A 22,077-nucleotide genomic window follows, 5' to 3' on the forward strand; every position below is an offset into this window, starting at 1 on the left:
TTCTGTTTATTGTTGGTTGGTTGGTTTGGTTCTTTCTCAGGTCTGAGTCATTTGGAGGCACAAGTGTCTGGAACAAAATTTCTTACATAAAAGTACAGAAACTGCCTTCTGGCACCTAAATACAAAATGGCATTCAGGTTTGCAAATGTTCTGATTGCATCACACATTTTAGACTGCATATTTTTCTGCCATTCTACTTTATGCATACTGATATGACCAATAGCAGAAATAGTGTTAAACAGGCTATTAGGATGAATCAGGTCAGCCTGATGAGGAGGGAATAATAAAACCTGTTTTGTTTTAAAAAGCAGCAACAAACAGAACCCCCACAAAGCTCTCACCCAAACTGGCTACATTTCATTGACAGCGTATTTTGCTAATTCTGTAGTGCCTATTTGAAAAGCATTTCTTGGATGTGCAGTCTTCCATGATGAGTTCTTCCAGTGTGAATTGACTAGCTTAAAGATGGTTTCCACCCTCACTGAGGTCTGTGTAAGCTGTAATTTTGAGCAGTCTGGACTGGCAGTAGGTGCATCATTAATATTAATACCTCTGCAACTTTTTTGATGGAAACTTCCTGGATTCTTCCGGGAAGAAGTGTATCATTATGGAATACATACGCTTATTTAAGAAGCAGCTAAATTATTGCTGATCTGCACTGAACCTTTAAAGCCACCTTTCCCTCTGTACTTCTCTGAGAGGTCATTGGTGCAGAGATACATACTGTCAATAGCAATAGCTATCGATAGTACTAGAAAATGTGGGAGAATTCTATCATGTCTCTAACTTTTCTGTGAAGGATTGTCTTCTTTAGATATGCAGATCTGTAAAAGAGTTATCCAAAGATTACATGACTCAAGAAAAGTAATCCTCAAATGGGATTAGGTATTTTTTCAGTTTGTTTAATTTTGGTGTGAGATCTGTGGAACTTTGTGTGGTAAAACATTGAATTTGTATTTATTCCCAAGTTGTGGCTTTTAAGGAAAACACTTCTTTTTCCTCAAATGGGATGTTCATATGTTACAGTGGATCAATGTTTGCCTGGCTGGAGCTACTGCATTTGTTGCTTCAGAATACAATATTTTTTGGGGTTTGAAGCTCTCAGAAGACATTTCAAAACTTTTGAAATACTGATGCAAGGAGGTTATGTGAACATTTCTTCCTTTGATTTCAGTATTTGATTTGCTTTCATAATACTATGTTTTAAGAAAGAGAAGTTCTTTCTTTGGTTGGTGATTTCCCTGTTCGCTAGAGAAGGGAGATATTATCTGTGACCACATTTTGATCGGAAAATAAATGCTGAGCCTGCAGCACCATTTTCATTGTCACTGATCAGAAATAAATTGTAGTATAACTAAACTTTGTACTACTTTTTACTTAATGGAGCAGCTTTGTCATCTGAATGTTTTAAGTAGTGGACTAACTCTTACTTCCTTCACTTGAGATTCTTTTTAAAATGTCACTTTCTCTATGGGACTGGCTTGCTGCTGTCAGCATGCAAGTTTGAAACCAGATTGCAAGTTGTGGAGTGTGTTACAGATCCTATTTTCGGCAATGCTCATCTACTGCTTAGAAAGCATTAAATCAACCTTGTATGGAGAGTGATAAAGGAACACCATGGAAAGCATCCGCTAAATGTGATCACTATATGAACATGCACACGCCTCTTTATTTTTAGACTAGTCAATTTTTCTGTCTTCCTTCCTTAGTGTCATATCTTCTCCATTCCTTACAAAATGTTGAGTAGAATACATTCACACAGAACATGCTGTGGATTTTATCAATCTATAAATCATTGAAGTATTAATGTACACTTACAACTCCAGTGTTTACAAAAACCTGCCTTACAGAAGTGGATATACTGTTGCCAGGAAAACAGACTTCTCCTAAGCTCTGGTTATTGGTTTTCTCACTCCAGACAGTCATCTCACTGTGCACTAACAAAAATGTTGTATCTTTTTTCTCTTTGTCCACCCAGAAATTTGGGATTCCTTTCTCCTAGCATATAAGTGGACATAGTTATGAGTGTAAGGAAGAACATAGTCAGCATGTGCAACAAGGGAGCAATAGATCTGATCACATACATTGTTCTTGACCATTCCTAATTATTTTACAGCTGGGCTTCTTGGCAAAGTATTTGTTTTCCAGGACAGCTTTCAACTTGCTTTTCATTTCAAATCTAAGTTTTTATTCATCAGAGATGTGCTTTCCTGCTGAAACTCACCCTCCCTCTGTTGGCTTTGGATTTGTGCAAAAAATATGCCACAAGAAACTTTAACTTGAGTTAAAGGATTTCAAGAAAATGGTGGTGAGAAACTGAGTATCAGCTCAGAAGGTAAATGTTTAAAATAATCAACACTTCCCCAAAGATTAAGGCATTTACAATGAAATGCTTTATAAATTGTACCTTTAGCTAAATTTTGTTATGGTAGCACTGAAATCATCACACTAGAGGTGTTATGTTTTAGTGCATTGAAATTAGAGTAGCTGGATAAAATGCTGATTTCAATCTTTCATTTTTCAAACACTGTCAAATTATATTGTCACACATAAGGTTGATATGATGCTTCTAATATTTAGAAGGTTGTGTCAGTTCCATGCCTTCTGCTGTGCATTTGTTTCCAGTCCTTTTATAAAGAAAGGTTTACCATACTCAGGCAAAGTACGCTTGCTGAATCTTACGGTTCTAGTAGAGAGAATATGGAAGTCCTTGCTCAGAAGTTTGTTCACTCAAGAAATACAGTGTTGTCCTACTGTGATACAAGTTCTTCTGAATTCTTTTAAAAAAATGAATGTTTCATCCTAGAAAATATTTTGGCTTAGAAAATAAATGAACTGAAATAAAATGTTAGAGCAGAGGAATGTACCTTCATATAAGCATATTAGTCTGTTTTGAGGTAATTGATCCTCTCCTCATAAGATTGTAATATATGGTGTTATTTGGTCACTACCAAAAAAATAAACCAAAAACCAGAAATGGAGGTGGAGGTATTGTTTAAGGAATTGGTAGTTGTTTGATTTTCAGTAGGTATGGCACTAGTTTTATTTTGTTTTGTTTCAGTATACAACTGTAAACTTCCTTAAAGATTCTGCGATATTAAATGTCTTTAAAAGTTATTGAAGCTAGAGTAAATTCACATTGGTTGCTGACTTTATTTGTCCTGCAAAGCTGAGAAATTTCTTGAAAAACATTTGGGGAGAGGGGAGGTATTTTTCTTGTGTATTTGTTTGTTTATTAAGGTGGTGTTTTTTGTTTGTTTTGGGGATTGTTTTTGTGGCATCTGGCTTTGGTTGGTTGTTGGGTTTTTTTTTTTCTTTTTTAATTTCTGGAGCAGATGTTTGTCTTTTGTGTGAGACATAAATTGTAGGATGTGATAGAGGGGATGAAGTTTACACTTTCTGTAGCCTTCAAAAGTTGTAAAATCACCATCTGTGTTTCCATGGGTTTAGCACTCACGTGCCATACTCACATCATCCTTGAAATTCTGGAAATGACAGGTTTCATTGTGGCAGTTCTTGAACCAAATAATACAGATTTGCTTAATTAGGTGAAACATAATCTTGAAATATGAGATTTCTATTTTTTTCAAACTCTTAGAAACCCTTCTTAAATGCATAAGCCCATATGTTCCTCATGCTGTGCAAAACTGTTCAGAGGAAACAAAGCCAGTTAAAAATTCAAAGAGCTAGTATAAATAAGTATCTGAGGAAGAGGCATAATATTAAGGGCTTGCACCAAGAATTCAGTCTAGAATTAAGGATTAATGGGAATTTAAAGCTACAAAGGTTTAAATTTCTGTTGGTGACCGGAAGATTCCTGACAAGTTTGGTCAGATCTCTTCATGACATGTTGCAATCTGGCAAGGACAAAACTGTTGGTCAGAATGAAATTGCAAGTCTCAGTCTCTTTTAGGCTTTGTAAATCATGTGCAGGACGCTTTAGTCTCCTGACTACAGTAGTAGCCCAAAGGTGTGAATATTATTGAGGCGGTTTCTATACTCCTTCCTTACAGTATAAAATACAACATGTTGTAGAGATAACCAAATAACATCACATATCTATGAAAGGCCTCACAAATAAAGTTTATGGGTATCACAAGTTTAAAATGAAAACTTTAACATTAATGTAAATGTCATTAAAGGGTAAATGTTAATACATTTTTTCCAATAGAAGAGACAGAGAATACTTGACGGAGGAATTTTTCCTTCTTAATTCTCAATCAAGTCCCAGTAAAGTTCATCCATTGCATAAATCCTATAGAAGTACTTATTAGAAGCATTTTCCCTTTAAAGGTATATAGGAGGGGAAGGAGGTAGACACCTCTGGTTCACAAGAATCAGAAAAATACAAAAAGTCTAATTCTGAGCTGTTACCTAAATTATTTTTGTGAAGTTGTAAAACTGATTTTCATAAATTTTGGCAAGTAGCTATCAGGGATGTCATTGTTATTGTTGGGGTTTTTAATTACTATTTTATTGTCTGGAATACAAGAAAACTCAGATAATATGTCACCAGGGTATAATGGAATTTGACCTTCAGAGAGCTAGTAATCTCATCTTAATTCAAACTAACTCATGTGGCTTTTCACAAGTCAGTTTGCACGCAGACTTTCTTTATAACCATTTTACACCCAAACTACTTCTAGACCTGTAACTGCAGTTGTGTCATACATCAGCAAAACCAAGCATTCGGAGCCAGGCTATCTCTACACAAAGACAGAGTCTGTGACTGTGTCAGAGACACAACTAATTTGTAACCTGTATGGTTAATGGCATGTAGATAATGGAGCTTTTCCAGTGAGTTTATTAGTGCTATAATAAAACCTATGCAAAAGTTAAAATTCATGTTTTGAAGGATCTGAATGGTAAAGTAAACACAATTTCATGTTCTGGTTGGTTGTTTTGTTCCCCCCCCAAGGATTATTTTCCATTTTATGTATGAAGTAAGGAGAAGCAAAGAGAAGCACTCTGTGACCCTAGAACTAATGAGGTTCTTCTCGAACTTGTTGTTTGATTTGTCAGCTTCAGTAAGTTCCTTCAAGAAACAATTTATGATTTTCAAAATTGAAAGACCCTAGTGTAAAACCTTGAAGCTGTCATCTTTGCAGAACAGGAGTAGCTCATTTATTCCTGCTTACTTCTGCTCAAATACATGTTTTTGTCTCACACAGAACTTTCTCTGCTGCCCATGATTACTTACTTAAACATCTTTCCTAGGAATGTGTGACCTGAACTTCTTTGAGAGTCCAGGTAAACTGTAATTTTTAGTTGTTCATTACACTCTTCACTTTCCATCAAGAACTGTAAGGGGTCAAAGAAATAGGATTTACCTTACTAGAATTCTGCTCCTTCTTCCCTATTACCTCATAGTTGTCTATTTAATTTTAGATTTAGCTCATTCTTAAGATGTCTAATTTAATAATTCTGAAGACTGTTGCTGGTGTTTTTTCTAAAGACAGTCGTGGCATGGGTTGCTTAAGAAGCCTTCAGTTCTTATGGGAAGGTAAAGAGTCAAGGCCAGTTTTCTTCACTGTGTGAGTACTAAGTGATCAAAACCATCCCATGCAATAGGAATAACTTAAATTAGAATAACATTTACTTGCAGATGTTGGTCATTGTGAATATAGTTATACTTCACTATTAGTAAATGGCAGTGTCAAACACATCTATTTCAAATGTTCAAAGCTAATTAAGCTATTTTTCTGTTAAGTCAAGATTACCCATTGTAAAACAAACAGTAATCATTAGTTTATAGATATCTTAATTTATGCTTGTTGGAAATCAGGTTTTGTAATATAAATATTTAGATATACCGGATCTTCAGAATTAGGTGAAGACTATGTCTGAGATTGAGATTTGTGGCAACAATAACCCTGCAATGTTTTTATCATCATTATTTTGTCGGCAATGTGTAGTTCATCAGTTCTGATAAATGAGAGCATGAAATGTAGCAGGGAGGTTTTTGATAACTATGGGTTATTTCTGTAAGTAGCAGAAATGTTAAAAGGTCCTCATAAATTTCCCTCCAAAAACTACTGTTTTTGACTAAACAGTCACAAACTAGAAGGATAGAGAAAACAACAAAAAAGTCAGTGAGACACAGCTTCTATAGTTAAGAGTCGACCTATATTGCTTGTCATCTACCACACAGTCTTGATTTGGTTCTGGCTGATTAATACAAATCAGAAGACTGACCTGCTACTTCATTTTTTAGAAGAATATTTATCATATTTATCTGCTGCTTGATTAATGGAGGCAAGAAATGAGGTATTCTGTACAAATATAGACTGAATAGTGAGTCTAAACTCTTACCAGGTAGTTTAAATTGATGCAATGCTGGGAATGCTACTGATTGTTTCCTGTTAGCTGTCTATCTTGAAAGAAAAAGAATTAAATTTTAGAACCCAGAACTTCTACTACTATATATGAATTTATGAGATAAATTTTATTTTTAATATCTTTATTCCTAAGAAGAGGCTCAAAAATCAGAGAGCAGGAAATATTTAATGTTTTGGATATTAGACTATTTAGTAACACTATTTTGTCCTACTGCCATATGTTTTACATTGTAAGCCCATGGTAGTTTTCTACTGGCCTGATAAATTTCCTGACCTGATAAGTGGTTGTCAATAAAGTATGTTCATATAGTGCCATCTTTACATGTAGTAAAATTTGTGTAACCAACTTCCCTTGACATTACTGTGGTAACTGTACTGGCAAAAACACTAATCAGTAAACTCCTTCTGTGTTTAAAGAGTGTGCTTGATATATTTATATATTTCTTCTCTGTACGTTTTGATTATTTTAGCAGTCTCTGAATGTGAAAAATGTACATTCTAGTACTTCTTTTCTTTTTTTTTTTTCCTACTCAGTGTGGGAGCAGTTAGTGGCAAGCAAATAAAAATGTGCAATTTTCACACTTTTGATACCATGCTTCTTCTTACTTGAACAGAACTTGCATGAACCAAAACACATTTTAATTTCATGTGCTGTTTCTATTTAAGGGACTTATATACTCTTGTAACTTTAAGGACTATATGGTGCCTTCTGTAAAGCTGCAAAAAGTGTTCCTTCTGTCAGAGAGCTACTACTGAAAAGCAAATCTGAGCTGGCACCTTCATTCTACACTCATGTGGGCTTTTTACTTGCTGGGAAAAAACTTTCTGGGATGAAATTTTGCATATGTGATAACAGAAAGATTGGAACTTTCTTTTAAATGTCATTTGAAAAAAAAAAGTTCTACTGCATTATCAAAGGTCTGATGCTATAGCCCAGGTATTGCAAGGTATTGCAAAAGGTGAGTGAGGGACTGGGATCTTCATTTTGTGCTGGGAGACTTTCAAAATAAGTATTTCAGTAGCAATAAAAAGCTTGCTTGTATGTAATTATTTTCACCAGCTTATTTCTTTCTCCCCTCAAGACTGCTTGAAATACTCCATAGTTTGTGGGTGGCTGGCCTGCAGTTAAATAAAACTACCTACATGTGCTTTTGCATCCATCTGTTTTCCATTATTTTCTGTTTCCTGAGGCAAACTCTTTTTCTGTGGAGCTGTATATAGAGAAAGGGACCTCAATAAAATCTCATTTGTGAAGCACTTGTACATTCGAGGAAGTGAGAATGGCACTGGAAAGTAGTGTACTTACTTCAGTTAGCTCATGGAGACTTGTGGCATGGCACGTATTTAAAAACTCTGAATAAGTCTTTTGATAATGTAGTGAAAATTGTCTTGTGCTTTCAACATTGCTTACTTAATTTTGTAATGTGTTGGTTCTAGCAGTTTGTGAGAAGTTTCTTGGTGACATTCTTACTTATTAACTCTTTCATCAAACATTCCTAGCTGAATAGATTTTCCTGAAGACAATAAAAGCATTAATGCTAGAATGGAAGTTTGCTTGCTTGCTTCAAATGGGAGCTTTCAGGTAAAAGTACCATAATTAGAGATGTATATATATATGAAGGTAAATAACATAATAGAGAGCTAGAAATGTCAAACCTTAATTAAACCTCAAAGAAGTAAAAAAATGTCTGAATTCAGTGTAAAATGTGTAAATATCTAAATGAATGAAATTTGAAGTTCACAGGACAGGACAGCTAAAGAAAGAAGACATAACCTATATACCAGGTCAAGAGGCTATTATTTATAGGAGAAAAGCTATATATTTTGTTGGACCATAAAAGTTATGTAGATTATGTGGCTCATTGCTAAAGCCAGGAGAAGCCAGAACTGGTAAATGAAGAGGGAGACGTTTTTGCAGAAAACAGGAATTAAATAGGGCATTGGAAAAAGAAGGCAGAGAATAGCACATCCATCACACAGAGCTTTTGAGAAGACGAATGTCCAAATTATGAGATGCTCAGGTATTACAGAGCAGGAACAATCTAAACACTCAATAAAGCACACTGCAGAGCTGTCTCATGTTATCACTGAGTTTGTATGAGAAGCTGTGTGACTGCTTAAGGAGGTCTCACACCACTGTGCAAGAGTTTTCAGGAGGGCAAGGTGTATGTCTCACCCATGGAGCCATTCCTCAGTATGGAGGGTAGTACCTTTGTACAGGTCAGCTCTGTGTTACATAGCTGTGCCATGTCACACAGAGACATCTTTGTGCCACACTGATCTGTGTACTGCTGTTTTAACTTCAGTGCTGGTGGTCAGTATAGGCTAAAAGAAGGCAGTATGGATGGTAGCAAAATTAGAGAAAGTTGACAGAAATCAGATCTTTTGGGTGGAGTAGGATGAGACTCGGCTGGCTGAGCTGGTCCATCATAGGCATGGCAGACTTGTCACACAGTCACTAAAGAGAGCAAGGTAGCAATGCTGTGCCATCAAGCACTGTGTTTATCTTCTGCTGTACAATCAAGATTACAGTTTTAGAACGTTACATTTTATCAGTATTCTTGATTGCTTGCCATCTGTCCTTAAGGTTATTTGGAAATACTTTCAAGAGGGTGAATGCCTATTTTGCATATTGTATTATTTTGGAATGGAAAAGAGAAACTGATGCTGTACCTAGTTTTATGTTTTAATCAGGCAAACATGATGAATAGTAGTATGTCTTCCATTTATTTTTAATAGTTTGTGAAGAATGACATATTATTTAGTGGTTTAAAAAGAATGACATATTATAGATGGGATGTGCCTATGGTCTTCATGAATCTTAGCTCACTGACAGCCCTGAGAGTTGTATTTATGATAATTACATGTCCTGCATTGTTTTCATCTCACAAAAACACAACCCCCAGAAATCTCTATGGAAAATATTTATAAATCATTGTGGTCTGGTATTACAATTTTTTATTTTTGCTTATCTGTCAGTACCATTAACCATTTGCCCACATATTGCATTAGATCATTTTATAAAACATTATTGTTGAATTGGTTTCTGTCTGCATTTAGCTTATTTATTGCAATAAACAGTGTTTATAAGGAATCATCTCATGATTAGTGATCAGTATGGTCATACCCACCAATATAAATTTGTAGGTATCCTGTGACTGATGAATAGTCATGAAGTAGTTTACCTGAATGCTATTCGAAAGGAAATTCAGTTACCTCGGGAAAGTGAGGTTACAGCTATTTGGTTGTTAGTAACTACAGACCTGAAATTAGTTAGAACAAGGTGGAATTTTATATTCTGTTGGAAGGGACTTGTTAAAACATTTCTTAAAGGTGCTGTGTGCATTATAACAGAATTTTCCTAAATATTTTGAAGAAGGTTTATGTTGTAATTGAATATTAACTGGGCTTACTGACTGATGAATTGATGAGAGTCAAATTATATTTGATGAAAAGCTTGTAACAGACCTACTGAACAACAACAACAAAGATACTTTTTAAACAAATATTTTTAACAAAGTTTTTAACAAAGATTTAACAAAGCCCTTCAAGTAGTATTTACTACTAAATTACATGAAATACACTATTGCAAGTAATCCTTTTTCATACCTCCCTTTCTGATATATATTATGAAGATCTTGACTTAAAAATCTGACCTCTGCTAGGAAGAAATCGTGACAGATGGCCTATTCAGGGTTTTCCATGATAAACGGATTCCAGATATTTAAGTTATAAATAATTACTGGCCTACTGGCCTAGTGCTGCAGTTACTGGTAACAGCTTAAATAACTAGTCCCTTACGTAAGTATATGTTAACCTGAAAGCTAATAATTATGAGAATAAACTTTTCAATAATATTCCTCTGATAATCTTCAACTGAAATTCTTGGAAAACAAATACAAAGTAAACCTCAGAAGTGACTGCATAGCACAAAAGTATAATTCAAGTAGCTGAAAAAATACTTTATTTAAATGGGTTTCTCATTAGACAATGACAATTATGGTGACATAATTATTGGAAACCGTTATTACTCTGGCTGCTGTCAAAAATTAAATAGGGAGATACTTGGAGAAATTGAGTAGGTGAGAAAAAAAAAAAAAGAATGATTATGCAGCCCTTTAAGTTTTTGTTTGTACTTAGTAACTTAGTGAAACAAACAGAAATGTTTTGACATCTAGATAATAAATCCAGAGAGGTGCCAGAATGCTGGGTAAATTTCAGCATGGCACTCTAATAAGATTCTGAAGAGTTTCTTCAAATACTTTCAAATTAACCCTGAACCTAATTTAGAAAAAAACCAACAAAACATAAAAACTTAAAAAGATGAAAGAGAGAAAATCTTTAAGTGTTAATATACTACTCACCATTTGATGAACATTTATTTCATGGTAATACTTTTATATTATGATTGTTTTGGAAATAAAGCAGAAGGAGTCAAAGCCAATAAGGGATTATACTTTTACATAAACCACTTATTTGAGCACTCTGAATTAAAAAAAAAAAAAACAGTGATAATATATAATGACATTCTCATCCTTAAAAAGTCAGAAGAGAACATATACAGAGGATATGCTGAATCTAAGGGACTTAACTATTATTTTAAAGTGAACAGACTAGAAGAGGGAAGAATTTCACTGAAGTGTTTCCATTCATTTAGTTGGCTGTAGTGATTGCATTTCCATCATTCTAATGTTACTCAACCTAAAAGAGATTCTGAAAGTTGCCTGTGCAAGTAGATAAGAAAAATTAGGACACCAGGAATGACAAAGAAGCAGTGGCCTTCTGATATAGCCTGTCCAGCAACTGAGTTTTAGAGACAGCATCTTTATTATTGTCTAAGCAACAGGATATACCTTTCTTTCCAGCAGTGATGACCAGCATCTAGTGTAGACTTACCTGTCACAAGAGCAATATCTGAACTACTCACAAGCATGAAGTTTCTGTTTGCAGTGTTTATAGGAGGATGGTTTATGACTTCCCGGGAGATTGTATCTAACAGAAGAACAGCTGTTAAAAATACTTCTCTGACAGAGGAGAGATAACTTCTGTTGGACCAAGCATGACCTTGACACATGTACTTCTGACACTTCAGTGAAATGTGATTTAATGTGATTTTCCCTTTATTCTTAAAAAATCATTAATTTCAATATTGATTTTCCTTCCTTTGAAACGGGGATATTTAGTGGCTTGATTACCTCTTTCAGGCATACAACCTTTATTGGATTAAAATAAAAGAAGCTACTTCTGTCTTCATCTTCATATTTTACTTCAGTAACAAGCTCTGCCTGATTCAAAGTTTTATCTTAAACCATAAACATACCCTTCTTCTCTAAATAAGCCGCATGAGGAAAAGCTTTATGAAACAGACTTTTCCCTTCACATGTGCACAACAGTCTGTTAAAGACTTACTTTAGCTTCTTATGCCTTGTGTGTTTGGATGTGTAACAATATGAGTTAGTTAATGCTTTTACCTTGTGGATTTTTTGCATGTTAGACTTTCTGCTCTTTCTGTGGCTTCTCTGAGTATTTGCTATCTGAGAGCTGCTCAGTGTGGTTTTAACACATGCATTTACCAGTCATGCCTTGTGGATTAAGTCTTTGATTTAAGCTGCCTGACAAGCACATATGGTTAAATATATGGAAACTCACAAAGCAAAACCATGTGTTTTGTTCTTATTCTCTAATCTCTGTTTGTTTCAAGACCATTCTCCTTTCTACTTGGGAGTCTGGTGCATGCAGAACTTACGAGAAGTCCTGAGGGACGAATTAAGCACTCTTTCATCACTTGCCTTTAGGCAGGAGCATGCCAGGAGTACACACTATTGGATTGTTTTTTGTATGTTCTGAGGACATTTCAACAGAGACCTCTAACCTTGGATAAATAAAGTATTCCCAAGAGGTGCAGTTGTGATATAAAGAACAATGTATTAGAAAACAAAGTAATTTTTTTATGGTGGTATTGAGGTTGCTTATTAAAATAGTTTTTTTTGGGAAAAAAGGCAATGAAATTGTGAGTAGGCAAATACAAAATTGGCAGTATCTACATCTGTAAAGATTTTTTTTTAAAATATTAAATCAGTTAATACATTTCTCCTTCTAGTTGCAATACTTTCTTGCAGTCTTCACAAATGCAATGGGGTAGCATTATAATACTAAAAATATACTATGAGTTAAAAAAAAAACTTGTCATGATTGCCCAAAAGGGCCCTTAGTGATTTTAAATTGCTTTCTGCTGTACACAAGAGATACTTTTCATCATGAGAAAATTAAATTTAAAAAATAAGTATGACTATAAAGACAAGCAGACACACAAATTTTATGTATTTAGTAACCCAAAAGACTATTTTCTTGAAAAGCATCAAAAAAACATCTTGTCGGTCTTTGGGTGTAGTGGTTAGACAAAGCAATGTTAGCTGCAGTAAACTTTGCTCCAGTCATCTTAAATAGTTTTATTTCCCATGATTAAACTATTGTAAGTAATGAATATAAAATTTGAATCCTTAGTTATGAAAAAAGGGAATCAAATTCTTGGAAAACCTAAGGACAATTTTAAACACGTTACCAATGTAACATAAAAGAACAAAATATAGGTTGACTTTATTTGGAAATAATGAAATGGTTAATTATGGTACAGGACCATCAAAATAGACACTTTACAGGCTCTGAAAAATTATTGGATAATAGAGATAGTAATTTAATAAGATACTGTAGCTGACATTTTTCAAACTTAAATAAATTGAAGCACGTTCTAGAAAATGAGGTTACAGTAAAACTAATAATCCGAAGATCTGCTGAAGTGACACATTTGGTAAGCATGCTTAGGTAAACGGCAACTCTGTTTTGTCTATACAACTAGGGAAATACATTTACTTGTGTATTATTTTATTTACTCTTCAAGTAGTGCTGTAGAAGCACTTCTGAAGTGAGTAATTAAGTAAGAGAACATATCTGAGTTTGAATTCTTACATCCACTTAATGTAGAGGTGTTTGATTTTGTATATCCACAAGAAAACTGCTATCATTAGAGCCTTTACTGGTACCATCATTTTGGTTGTCAGTTGAGTAATTTGTGGGCTCTGCATTTTTTTTAGACAAGGCTGGCACATTAGGTAAATATTTTTGCTAATAGCTGCAAGTATCAGTCAGGAAGATAACATTTTAAGATCTTAATGGCCTTTCAAGCTACTGGTATTACAACTTATATTGAGTAATTGTTGGACTCATAAAATTAATCCTCAGTTTGGAGAGGCAAATCCTACTTAACACTTCAGATTAAAAAAAAAAAAGAAAAGAAAAAAAGTTTTTACAGATAGTTATTAGATTGGTATGGGGAAACGAATTTTTTCCCCCTTATCTTTAAAGAATGATCACTGAGTTGTACTAGACTTCTACATCTGTTGGCACAGTCACATACATTCTAATATGGTTTCCCTTTTATTCTTTTTTAAAAGAAGTAATTTCCAAATTTCATATTAAGCTTCTTATTTTTAAAAATACAGATTTAAAGTGATTATGCTGTTATGCTCCAGTTACACTTGTGAAATACAGCTGTCATAGGTTGAGAGAGGCCTATGGTGTACTTGCAACACAGAAATGGCATAAGGTATCAGAGCTTGCAGTGCATCCAGCCCATGAATTTATGTCTGTACTCAAATTATAATAATTGGTTGGAAGTCACTGCTTGATAAAACTCAGACAATAGATATACAAAGAACAACAGGATCTGTATTTCTCTTGCTGGCGCTCAGCAACTGAAGGCTATTTGCATTTCAATGTTGCTGCAACTCTGCTCCTGATATATTTTGATGATCTGCCAAGTTATGCAGTGTGTTTAGTTGCTGGACAAATACCATCACTTTGATTGCTTTTTGGAAGCTTGGAACACAGAAAACATAACTGTTTAGCTTAGATAAAGATCAGTGTGTTTGTGTTCAGTTTCCTGCTGTTCTATGGTAGCTGTTACATCCTGGTAAGGACTGAAAAAGCACCACCATCTCACTTCATCTTAACACAGCCTTTGTTGAAGTCTTTGTTACCTGAATCTAATCATGTTCCTGAATTAGAATCACTGGTTGTTTTCTCTTGCTAGATTAATTAACTTGATTTGGAGACATTATGCTTTTACTTCATGTAACTGGTTAATTTTTAATGCATCACTGTTAAATACCCCCCTCTATTTAATATTATGTGACATGTACTTTAATCTATTATGTCCCCTGACATGCCTAAATTATGTCACAATTCTCTCCCCTGAAAAAGTATGAATAAAGTACTTTTTTTTTCAACACATTTATAAGGGTTTACTTAAATTGTGGGCTTTTTTTCCAGGCAGTTTATTTGAGGTGATGGTTCTTCAATTGTATGTGCAAGTACAAAGTCCTTTGAATTATGATCTGTACAGTAGTGGTCATTGTTTTAATTCCTAAGCGGGGTGGGGTGGGGTGGAAGAACAACGTATTGCTGATGTTCGAAGTGGTTCTGCACCCCAAGAGGAACATACTAGGGCTGTAGCTATAATCAGATGATTCCCTGTCTTTACAGTTACAGGCAGTACTTACTGAGGGGTGATGGTGGTACTCTTTAGAACAGTCTCCTTGCAGATAATTGAATGGCTGTTGCTGGAGGTAGATGGCACGTACTGATCTTGGGTATTCACTCCTCACTATATCTGTGGCTCAAGTAGATTCTGTGGATCTCTAAACTGTGTTTTTTAAAGGTTGTAAACCTTTGAGAACTCAGACTTCTTACTACCTGACATTATAGAGGATCTGCTGTGAATTGTCGAAATGCCATCCTGACTGTGTAAAAACTCGTAATATAATGACTCCAAAGAGTTACCTTTGTCATACTGAACAACAGCTGTTGCCTGAGGTTTGTGATTGTCAATTTTAAGTACCAGGAGCATCCAGCTGTGCAGAGTAATTTTGTAGAATATTCCCTAGATGAAGTTCTGTTTTTCACTCTGATCAGATTGCATACTCAACTCATTGTATGCTTATATGTGATGTGAAGAGTTGTATTCTCAGTTTGAATTAGCTTATATCCACCCCAAATGTAAGGAGTATATGATTCTAGAAAGCATGGAATTTGCATAACTTCTATACACTAAACACATCTTTGGAAGAATTCACTGTACACTGAAACATGCAGCAATATGAGTTCATTTCAGCTAAAAGTTTACTTGAAAAATTGGTAGACAACCGTAAATAAAGAAAATAGCCTCATACATATAGCTTAAAATATAAGCCTAGAATAATGATAAAATAATAATTCATCAGAAGTAAAAGAATATAGAAAAGGTCCTCAGTTGAGACCTGAAGCTTTCATTCTTAATGAGTGATCAAAAGGGTGAGGGTTCAAAGGAAGCTTCAGCTAACTACTCATGAGCAGCTGCTCATTAGTAGATGCAGCAGATTTTCATTCTGACCTTTGAGTTTTAGGAACTTGGCAACCATGTGTTTTAATCCTCAGGTATTTTTTAACAACTTCTCTTAAATATACTGGGTTACTTTTACTGCCTTCACAAAACCATGTTTGTGCAATTAAATTAAAATTCCAAGCATTTAAATTTTGGTGTTTTTTTACTAGTAGAAAGATTGAATATTCATCTTCAATCTTGGGAAAAATAGTCAGGAAGTTTTCCATCTGAACATTGTTCTGGAGAGAAGTATCTTTTAAATAAGGATTGAAATAGGTATTGCAGAAAAAAAGGTCCAACAAAACAAAGAAAAAAGCCCAACTCAAAACACCAAAAACAAATAACCCCCCTACTTTACACATACACAATACTCAGTGACATTAAATACATCCTACTTTACCATGTGAGGTCTTTAGCATTGTCATATGTATGTTCCAGAGCTATTCAGTCTAGTGCTAACCTTATTTGGAGAGCTGTGCTTTCAGTCTGGTAGGTTAATCTCTTTTCATCATGTTTCACGATGTTACAGAAGAACATGTTTTAAATTAAAAAAATGTTACAAATGAACCCCAAAGATTATAAATTGCCTCAGCTGTGGAGGTAAAATTGCCAAAGTTATTTTTTTTAATTAGTTAGCAAAGTTTTGCACCAAATACCTATATTACTTATTTCATATGGGAAAAGTGGATTGTTATATTTTTAAAATACTTAGGAAGATTGCTTACTCTTAAAAACTCCTTTCCCAGTACCCTGTTTACAGAATATGCTGCATTACTTAAAAAGATATTTTGATACTGTTACAAACTAGAAGTTTGCATACAACTTACAGTTGGCACGAGGCATTTTGTGCTGGCGTGTGTACATTGCGTTTTGCTATTTACTGTACATGCTAATGTAACACTTCAGGACAAGCCAGGTATTCTGTGTGTGGAGATATAATACATACATGTTTGTGTGTTTTCACACTGGTTTGTATTTAATATCTGCTACTGCTTTAGGACTATTTCTAGTTGCTTCAGGGTGTGGTGGGTTGAAGTTTCCCCCCAGTATTAACTTTTAAGCCAGACCAACTCGGTTAGAAGCAAATGAAACTGTATTTACAAGCAAAAACTACTCTCTGCATTGTAATGCAATGAATATCTACACAATATACAGTATTTGCAACATTATACAGATATTTACAATTGGCAAACAACACGGAAACCCCCCTGGTCAAAAAGAGACCAGGGGAGCTGCTCCACTGCCCCCCCAAACCTCCCCCACACCCCTGTACCAGAGAGATACAGAAGAGCTGGGAGAAAGCAGTGTTAGTCTTATCTCAAAGGCCATCCAGAAACACCGTTATCTCCCAGGTGAAGCAAAACAGCCAAGGTCAGAAGAGAAAAGGAACGGGAATAGAAGTGAAATGTGAAGAATTGTTAAGATAGAGTTCCTTTTACCCCAGACATTTATCCAATGAATATGTTTAGAATAATCTTTTGTTTTCCTTTTTACACCCAATAGTGATTTATTTATATTTTTCTACTTTTCTGCTCAAAATCTGCAGCTAAATTTTAAAGGCATAGCCTAAAACTGCCACAAAATGTTATAAATGGGTTTGGGAATGGTACTAGTCTTGCAATTAATTTGTAATAAAATTCCATTAAAATAACATTTTTTTAATTGAACTGACAAGAAAGATTTAGCATGAAGAGAAGGTATTGACTTGACTGACACTGAATCCTTGTTAATGCATGTAAAGCGTGCTGCAAGTGCTTAGTTCTTTTCTAACCTGCATGGTCTAATCTTTTGGAGTACTTTCAGTGAACTTGTTCTTCTAAAAATATGTTTATTGCTTAGACATAAAGTGAAAAGCTATTTTTAAAGGCATGCATCCAGAGACATGCACACAATGCATTCAAAGTGTCACTGTTTCAGGGAATCTAAATTATTTTCAGAATTTCAGAAATTGAGAAGGGATAAGTGGAAGGAGAAAATGTTGGGCTGGTGCCAAGCGATAGCTCGTAACCCTCACAGACTTCCAAACAGCACAAGAACACCCGAGGTCTCAGGTGATACATCACATAACTCTACTTTGGTGAGTGAAAAGTTGCATTCCTTGATGGTGGCATGCTCAGATGAACTTCAGAGGTGTTACATTTATTTTTAAATTGTAGTGTTTTCCATTGATTGCGTTGCCTCGGTGTGTGAAACTTCACCTTATTTCTGTTTACTTTTCCCATTTGCTATTTTTTCATCTTTTATGTTATGCATGGTCCATTTTGGCTTGCATGCTATGTCTATAAAGCAGTATTGCTGTTTGTGGATGGTAAAGATTCTAAGCAGGAAGTGTCCAAATATGTATTACTTACATTCTTTGTGATTCTAATCAATGCAATTACATTTGATCCCTGATGAATACAGCTGGACATTATTTTAAGGTACTTTGTTTACTCTTTGCTCCTGCCTGTAATAGGAACAATGTATGATATGTCTGCACTTGTGTTAGCTAGGTTTCAAAATTACCTCGATATTTTTACCATGATGAAGAAAGAGGTAGTTGACATTCTGCATGCAAAGCCATTGATAGAAGATGTTCAGGCAATGTAAAATCAATGATTTATGCAGTGGAGTTATCATGAATGTGAATAAAGTGATCCATTGACAAGAACTTTAATCCTACTGTTTTTGCTCATGAAATAAATCCATTTAAATCAATAGACCTCCTCAGGTGAGTAAGAATTGATACTTGAACATAAAGGCATCAGACTTTCCTACATGTATGCACAAAATTTGCCTATGCACTTGTTTTTCTTCAACTGTATTGACATTTTCAGATCTACAGCAAAACTGGTTATTTGAAGCATTCAGTTAAATATGCCCGGTCTGATTTAATTATTAAGTTTAAAATAATCACAACATTTTCCTATCTTAATTTAAAATAAAAAAGAAGAGAGATACCAGAAAGTACTACCCTTTAGTTGTTGAAGAATGCACATGATGACATTGAAGCAGAAATGTGAAAAATTCCTTATAGCCACTGATGAAATGTGGTATTCCAAAAAGTGTGAAGGAGGGTATGAAAGAAGAGACAGTATTTGAAAGTTGATGAAGTTCTGGTAGAAAAAGCAGCCCTATTTAATGTGTCAAAATTATATTGTTCAGTGGTAGATGATGCAGATTGTAAATTTTTCCCAATAATGAGAACACAAAAAGGCAGCACTAGAAGTTGTAAATTTTATAGTTTACTTAATACCCTATATTATTATTGTGGCTTACTTGAATCTGGAATGCTTTTCTTTCAGAGAAATAAAAGGAAATTAAAAAGCAATGAGCCAGAAAGAAGAAATTTCAATTATGTTATTCCCATATTTAATTACTGTTACAATTTTATTTAATTACTATTAATGTTTAGGTATTGGTAGTAGTAGGTGGTAGCAATTAAGGAATTTACATATGTAGACATTTGCATATTTTTCTTTCTGCTTGATTGATAGCCATCATTAAATTCAGTTTGATATTCCGGAGGTAAGTATTCCAATCTACCAGCTGGGATTTAGAGATTATGAACTGGGAGTACAGTTCAGGACAGTTGGATCCGTAGAGTTAGCATATTTTGGCCTTATTAATATTAAAACTTGTTAAAAAATAAACTTGTTTGTAACTCTATGAACGGCTGTTTAGTTGCTGAAATGTGTAAGAAAGACAGGCTTATAAACAGCTGGGGAGGGTACTACATGTCCTTTAATGTCATGAATTGCTAAAGAATAATAATCTTCAAAACAGGAAATAAAATAATATCTCTTGAGGCCTCTTGGGCTTTCCTTTTAATTTTCTTCACTTCCTGCTCTCTGAACCATTAGCCTTTCTGTCCCTCACTTCTAAAGTAAATTACATTCAGTATAAGCTTTTGCTGGCAGTGTCTTCCCAACTTGTGCGCTGTAAACTGGAGGTTCTTATTTTCCTTAATGAACATATATTAAATGAAATTTTGTTTTGAATCAGTTTTGATTTTGCTTAGTAGTCTTAGCCTTTCAATGTTGAAAAATTGTCCATCTGGTCTTGAATGAAGATACAGACTAATATTGGAAAATAAAAAATAAATGAAACAGAAGAAAATAAGGAATACAGAAAATTACTTGTTGAAAGTGTTTCCAATGGCTATGGAAGTATCTTTTTTTCCACCTTAATTTTTCAGAGTATTGTAGCTGCTCTGTGGACCTGGTTCCCTTAGTAGGATTGGGAAGCAAGCTGGAATGTACATCTTTTTTTTTCACCTCTGACATATGTCTTATTCACACAGAATTACAGGACATCAGGGGTTTGAAGGGACCCTGAAAGATCATGCAGTCCACTCTACCTGCCAGAGCAGGATGACCTAGAGTAGGACACATGGGAATGCATCCAGGCAGGTTTTCAATGTCTCCAGTGAAGGAGACTCCACAACTTCTCTGGGCAGCCTGTTCCAGTATTTTGTCACCCTCACAGTGCAAACATTTTTCCTTATGTTCACATGGAACCTCCTATGCTCCAGCTTTCACCCATTGCCCCTTGTCCTGTCATTGAATGTCTTCTGTTTTTCAGAACTTCAGCTAAGGCTTTTCAAAAGAAATATTCCTTTCTATTTTAATATAACTCCCAAATGTTTTTGTTTCACAATGCTATTTTCCCAAAGGAGAGCAACCCAAATATTGTGTCTTACTAATTTGTATGAAAACAAATCTTTTTCTCTCTTACTGAAAGACAGAAGGAAGCTTGTAGAGTAGGAAGAAGATTCTGATCAATAACAAACCTTTTTTCATTAAGCATGTACATGGAAAACTGAACAGCAGTGCAGAAAAAAATAAACTAACTCATAAAAACAGTGAAATAAATTTAAATATTTTAATAAAATCAGTTATATTATTTCATTTTACATGACAAAATATATTCTGAGATATTTCAGTGAAACTCAACTAAGTACTCTTGGGAAAAAAAATCCATTTTCTCTCTGAACTGTAATTATAATGTTATCCCAAGGCTTTATCACATTAGTCTACTTAATTTAAAGATTACAGCCTTTGTGTGCAATTCTAGGTGGACCTCCTTGCTTCTTGATTCTGAGCACACCTCTAAAGTCTAGAGTCATTGTGTAATCAAAGGAGGCATAACTTCTCAAAAAGTATTACTTAATATTGCAATTTGTTGGATTTTAAGGGTTGTATTGATAATTTTAGTTTCGTAAGGACTAAACTTATTTTTCATACAGTCCGTTAATTTGGTGTAGTGGGACATAAAGCTGGACCTGACTTTGCTTCTCCAATAGCTGAAAAATATCCTGATTGTCAAGCTGAATTTGTTATCAATTTACATTGTTTCTAACATTTAAAGTTCATTATTCCTAATATCATTCATAAAAAGATTTAGTTTTGGATACCTCTAATAAAACCTTTCATCCTTACTTTCCTTTTTTGTACTCTTGTCCATACTCCCACAAGTATCTTAAAAGGTCTTCCCTATTTCTGCTCATTTGAAAATGAATGACCAGTTGCGCACAGTTTTCCAGATCAAACTTTCTGTTCCTGTTATGACACTAATGATTCCCTGCCCAGCAATAAATTTGTTTGGAATGACTTTATCGGTACATTTTTGCAGGTAATACTTCAGTTTTGAGACCAAACTTCTAAGTTTTGATCAGTACATGAAGAATGTATCCATTCAAATAATTATTACTCCTCTATTCTTTTCCATTCACTTTTATTTAAAAAAAATATATTTAGTATTTATTTAGCAAGAGTTTTTGCTATTGAAATTTGTTTTGAAAGTTTGATGCTGTTGTAATGGGCTTTGGGTTTTGGTGGTGGTTTTTGTTTGTTGTCTTTTGCCTTTGTTTTTCTATTCAATGTAGGCTTTATCTACTATATTTTTATCTTCAGACAAATCTGAATATCTTCAGATGACAAGGTTTTTTTCTTTTCTTGTATGAGAATTCATATATTTATCCCTGAATTCTGCTAGAGTTGGGAAAGAATAGTAATGTTTTCTTCATTTATCAAAAAAGAATTGGATCTTGAAAACTCATAATTCTGTGCTATAGTATTTGCATTTTTTTTGTCTTCTGAAAGGATAATGGATATAATTAAAACCATACAATTTTAAATTCTGTGTTTGAGTCACTTGTCTCTGTATTGACAGTATCTATTTTATACTGTGATTCTGTAAGCATATGTAAGTGTGATTAGTTCAAATGTTTTTTTGATGGGAATACATAAATATGTATTAACATTGATTAAGCACTTCGACTTTTACTATAAGCAGTTCTGTGTCTACTTGTCTTTGCTCTATGTTTAATTTTTCTTGGGG

At 34.4% G+C, this 22,077-nt stretch overlaps 1 protein-coding gene across 12 annotated transcripts in view; it reads left to right on the forward strand.

Annotated features, from left to right (window-relative positions):
* Positions 1–22,077, forward strand: part of MARCHF1 (membrane associated ring-CH-type finger 1) — a 215,105-nt gene that overhangs the window by 119,012 nt on the left and 74,016 nt on the right. For 5 of the 12 annotated variants that reach the window (XM_068137156.1, XM_068137167.1, XM_068137162.1 and 2 more), the window contains one exon: positions 17,694–17,833. The exons of the other annotated variants lie outside the window; for them this stretch is intronic. In XM_068137156.1, coding sequence (XP_067993257.1) covers positions 17,732–17,833 — 102 coding nt within the window. In that variant the 5' untranslated portion in view covers positions 17,694–17,731. The remainder of the gene's footprint in view (positions 1–17,693; positions 17,834–22,077) is intronic. 12 annotated transcript variants of the gene reach the window in all.

Source organism: Melanerpes formicivorus, unplaced genomic scaffold (assembly GCF_026170545.1).
Source record: "Melanerpes formicivorus ecotype bairdi unplaced genomic scaffold, bMelFor1.0.p_v2 SCAF_4, whole genome shotgun sequence".
Lineage (NCBI taxonomy): Eukaryota > Metazoa > Chordata > Aves > Piciformes > Picidae > Melanerpes > Melanerpes formicivorus.